Below are 4,782 nucleotides of genomic sequence, written 5' to 3' on the forward strand. Positions count from 1 at the left end.
CAGAGCTCCATGCTGAGGGCAGCATAAGCAGGGTTTGGGCATCTGGAACTGCTGAGATGGAAAGCTTGGGGGCAAGGTTGGACGAAGCAGTAGAGATCCCGTAAGGTGCTGAACTGTGCTGGGAGAGGACCCACTGTGGTCGCAGGTGTGTGACAACTGGGCAGGGACAGGAAGGAATGAGAAATACTGAGGGAGGTTGTGAAACCTCCACCAAAGATGTTATGGGAGAAAAAATTTCTCTACCTGAGCAGCACTAAAATCTCATCTTCAGGGGCTGTGAAACCAGGGCATCTCAGGGCCTCAAGTAGGACACAACACCAGTGCAAAGTCTGTATGGACAGTTCTTGCAGGAATGGCTGAAGAAGGGAGAAGTAGGAAAAAAAAATAATGTTTCCGTGACACTGCAAAGAGGGGAGGGGGAAGTGGTTCAAATCTGAGTGATCATACCCGCACAGGGGAGGTGTTTCCCCCATGAGTGATTGGCTGCCTGGAGGGTCACGCTGAAAACACCATGGCTTTTTAAACAGTGCTGCCCAGCCCAGCACTGCAGCATGACACAAGGACTCGAGCTGCCCCCCATATCACACCATCCAGGGGACAACATTGCCAGGCACAGGCGCTGAAATTCCCAGGAACGCAAAAAAGGTGAGAAATTCTGATGCGAGTCTTTGACGTTGCACTCTGATGGGTTGTCAGACTTTGGGGAAGGGAGGAGAAACAAAAACAATGGAGGAAAAAAGATCAAAAATTTACTTCCTTTGCTGGACAGAAATTTGCTGTAGGTCAGGAATTGATGATAATAATTTTCAATATAAGGAGAGCTTCATTCCAGGAACTTTTGTCCCTGTACAAGTGCTCTTGAACTGCTCTAAATGTACCTCTGTAATATAAAAATCATTACTCAGATACCTGGCATTACAACACCAGAACTTTCTGTCCACTGTCTGAGACACCTTTGTGGGGTCAGGGTTGTTCTGCCTCAGGAACTACAGGCAGGATTTGCAGGCAAATCACATGGAGGATGTTTAATCTCAAGGGAGAAAAAGATCACCTGGACTCAGGCTGCTGCTGTTTGAGGACAGTTTTCACTTATTAGTTACATAAGGAAGTGGGATCATGTCTTGAATGTGTCTTGGAAACAGGAATTCAGTCTTTCCAAGGGACTATGATAAATAAATGAGAACCATGAGTGACTTTTGCAGTGTTCTTCTCCATAGTCTACAGAAGCAAGATAAGGATCTCATCACTTCTATTGCAGCAGAAGGCAAAACTGTCGATGTTTTCTCATTTACCCATTGCAGCCATTTCTGTTCCTGGCAGTCTTTATGCACATACAGCACCTTCCAGTGCCTAAAGGTGCTCCAAGACAGCTGGAGAGGGACTTTGGAGAAGGGCCTGGAGTGACAGGACAAGGGAGAATTATTTTGAACTGGAAGACGGTGGATTTGAATTAGGTCTTGGGAGGAAATTCTTCCCTGTGAGGGTAGTGAGGCACAGGTTGCCCAGAGGAGCTGTGGCTGCCTTATTCCTGCAAGTGTCCAAGGCCAGGTTGGCAGGGATTTGGAGCAACCTGGTCTGTGGAAGGTATCCCTGGCTGTGGCAGGAGGTTGGAACAAGATGAGCTTCAAGATCCCTCCCAACCCAAACCATTCCATGATTCCATGACATGATCAATGGCACAAAGCCATTTAACATTGGGAATTATCACCTATCATCCCTTGAATCCCCAGTGGGGAGAGATGCACCTGTGGAGGCGTCAGTGGGCTGAGACAGAACTTAGGTGACACTTAAATGTTCACACTCTCTTCAGATCAAGTGAAAATTTGGTTGCACAGAAGCCAGGAAACCACTTAACCACCGGGCCTTCCTCTGTTCTCCCAGCAGAAAAGCTGCACAGAACTCGAGACTGTTTCTGCTAATTTCTGCAAAAATGTTATCATTTGTGGCCACCCCTGGAGCAGGCTGTGAGGGAAGAACAGCCATAGGGCTGCTCTCTACAGTGTTCATGCTAGAAGTGCTCAAGGTGCTACAAGAGCTGAGGATGGGGCCATCCAGCTCTGCAGTGCCAGAAGTTCCCTGGTTTCAATCAAGGAAATCATAGAATCCTCAAATAATTTGGGCTGAAAGGGACCTTAAAGCCCATCCAGTCCCACCCCCTGCCATGGGCAGGGACACATTCCACTAGCCCAGGTTGCTCCAAGCCCCATCCAACTTGGCCTTGAAATTCCCTGCACCACACACTTCTTTTCCCTCTGTCCATGAGGTCAGTGTGCCTGGGGTGCTGGAATGGAACAGCAGCGATTCAGTCTGTCACGTTCTGGGTGCTTTTGGAAGTCTGTCTCCATGTGTGCTGCTGCGACGCAAAAAGAGAACAGAGGATTCATGCTGGCTACATGGTTCAGTGATTCACATCTTCCCAGAAAACCTCATTTTTTGTTCCTATCCTCTTTTTAACTTCTCTGCCTTCCATGTCCAAAATAACAGCTGGTTAGGAGACAGCAGAAGAGCCAGTGTATTTGTTCTCATCAGACCATAAAAAAGGTGTTAAACCCATTTTTTTCACCCCCAAGATTTTGAATCAGATCTTAGTACCACGGGGAAGGAAATAATGACAACTCATGGAGTGGTGTGGAAAAGCTATCAGAGCCACAGCTCCCATGTCCTGTGAGGACAAGATAATCTGTGGTTTCTTACATGTGGTTCTTGCAGTTTCTGAGGGAGAAGCTGAGGGCTCTGCCAAACCAAAATGTTTATTTGTTACTGTACATGGGACCAAGGAGAACCACATCAAATGGCACCATATTAAAACAGAAATCACTCATTAATATAAAAAACTACCAATTGTTCTCATGGAATCACAGAATTCCTGAGTGGTTTGGGCTGGAAGGGACCTTAAAGATCATCCAGTTCCAATCCCCTGCAATGGGCAGAAACACCTTCCACTATCCCAGTTTGCTCCAGCCTGGCTTTGGACACCTCCACAGATGGGGCAGCCACAGTTTCTCTAGGTAACCTGTGCCAGAGCTTCACCACCCTCACAAGGAAGAATTTATTCCCAGTCTCCCATCTAAACCCACACTCTGTCAGTGTGAAGCCTTCACCCTTTATCCTGTTACTCCAGGCTCTTGGTCCCTTCCAAACCAATTTATTTTGAAGTTCCATGAGATCAAGTTCTAGCTACAAAGCCTTGGAACAAACAAAGGAACCCCTCTAGAAAAGTCACCCTGGAGTTTCCACCTCTCCTCTCTCTGCTCCCAGGTCCGAATCACCCATCATGAGACCCTCAACCACACCAATGGTCCTTCCAACCACAGCCATCCATGCTCCTGGGACCAACCACAGCGGGGCTGTGGGACAACCCCAGCCATCCTACACTGTCCTCAAGTTCATGGAGAGCTTCTGCCTGCTGAGTGCTGCCTGTGGGATGGTGGGGAACAGCCTGGTCCTGTGGTACCTGGGCTTCCGCATCCGCAGGAACCACTTCACCGTCTACATCCTGAACCTGGCGGCTGCCGACTTCGGGTACCTGCTGTGCATCGCCGTGGAGACCGTGCAGTACCTGATGCAGTTCAACGTGGGGGTGCAGTTTGGGATCTTCCTCTTCCTGGATCTCTTCATGTATGGCACAGGCCTGTACCTGCTGACGGCCATCAGCATTGAGCGCTGCCTGTCCGTGCTGTCCCCCATCTGGTGCCGGACACACCGCCCGAAGCACCTGTCTGCCGTGGTGTCTGGCCTGCTCTGGGCCCTGTCCCTGCTCCTGAACACTCTGGGATATGTCCTGTGCACCGTTCGCCCCTCTCCCAGGGCCTGCCAGCGCCTGCTCATCGCCATCGGAGCCTTGGATTTCCTCGTCTGCGCACCCCTCATGCTGCTCTTCAGCCTCACCCTCTTCCTGCGGGTCAAGTGCAGCTCCCAGCCCTTCCAAACAGGCCGGCTCTTCACTGTCATCATGCTCACCATCCTCTTCTTCCTCATTTTTGCCGTGCCCCTCAGTGTCCTCATCCTCCTGGACTTCCTGGGCCTCAAGTTCCTGTATTCCCCAGAGATTGGCTTTGTGCTGTCCTGCGTCAACAGCACACTCAACCCCATCATTTACTTCCTGGTGGGAAGCTACAGGGATCGGAAATTCCGGCTCACCCTCAGGTTGGCATTCCAGAGGGCCTTCCAAGACTCAGCGGATGACAGAGACGAGCGGGAAACGCGGGACACGATAACCATGTCCTCCTAAAATCCTGCCTGGAATGTCTTGGCAGAACTGAAGGACTCTGAGGTACTGGGGAAGGTTCATCTCACCTGACCCTCAGTACCCTCTTTGTAGACATTTTAGGTCATAATTTTAAGTCCTCATTATTTTAAGACCCCCCCTTTGGGTCATTATTTTAAGTGCCCCATATGGCACATAAGCACCTGGAGCACAGAATTTACCTGACCTGTATTTAAGACACATTAAAAGTTCCTGTTTCTTTCTTCCAGTGACTTTTAAATAATATCCATTTGATAAGACTGAAATGTCTTGGTGTCTGAATTTCATCAAAGAAATCTTGCTCAGGATAAATCCTTGTCATTCAAAAGCTCATAAATTCTGTGTTGCTTTTTACTCAGATCTCTGAAAAGAAGATCAGTACCAACAATCCTCCTGTTGGAAGCAGGCATAAAATTCCTGAAGGAGAATGCATCTACCCCTCTTCACTTAGAATTCCCATCCCATGTCAGAGCACACACACAGCCTTTGGTGGCTCACAGAGCCACTCTGGGTCTCCTAATGTGAACATTTCAAGG

At 49.0% G+C, this 4,782-nt stretch overlaps 1 protein-coding gene across 1 annotated transcript; it reads left to right on the top strand.

Moving 5' to 3' along the window:
- Positions 1-540: 540 nt before the first annotated feature.
- On the top strand, positions 541-4,336 carry LOC134419807 (proto-oncogene Mas-like). Its single transcript, XM_063159412.1, has 2 exons — positions 541-645; positions 3,259-4,336. The coding sequence occupies exon 2, from the start codon at positions 3,275-3,277 to the stop codon at positions 4,229-4,231; it is 957 nt and encodes a 318-aa protein (XP_063015482.1). The 5' UTR covers positions 541-645; positions 3,259-3,274; the 3' UTR covers positions 4,232-4,336.
- The last annotated feature ends 446 nt before the right edge of the window (positions 4,337-4,782 follow it).

The sequence above is a fragment of the Melospiza melodia genome, chromosome 6 (assembly GCF_035770615.1).
Source record: "Melospiza melodia melodia isolate bMelMel2 chromosome 6, bMelMel2.pri, whole genome shotgun sequence".
NCBI classification, from domain to species: Eukaryota; Metazoa; Chordata; class Aves; order Passeriformes; family Passerellidae; genus Melospiza; species Melospiza melodia.

Bases quoted from the DNA above. Each gene is read 5' to 3' on its own strand.
- LOC134419807 (XM_063159412.1), top strand. From the start codon at position 3,275: ATGAGACCCTCAACCACACCAATGGTCCTTCCAACCACAGCCATCCAT.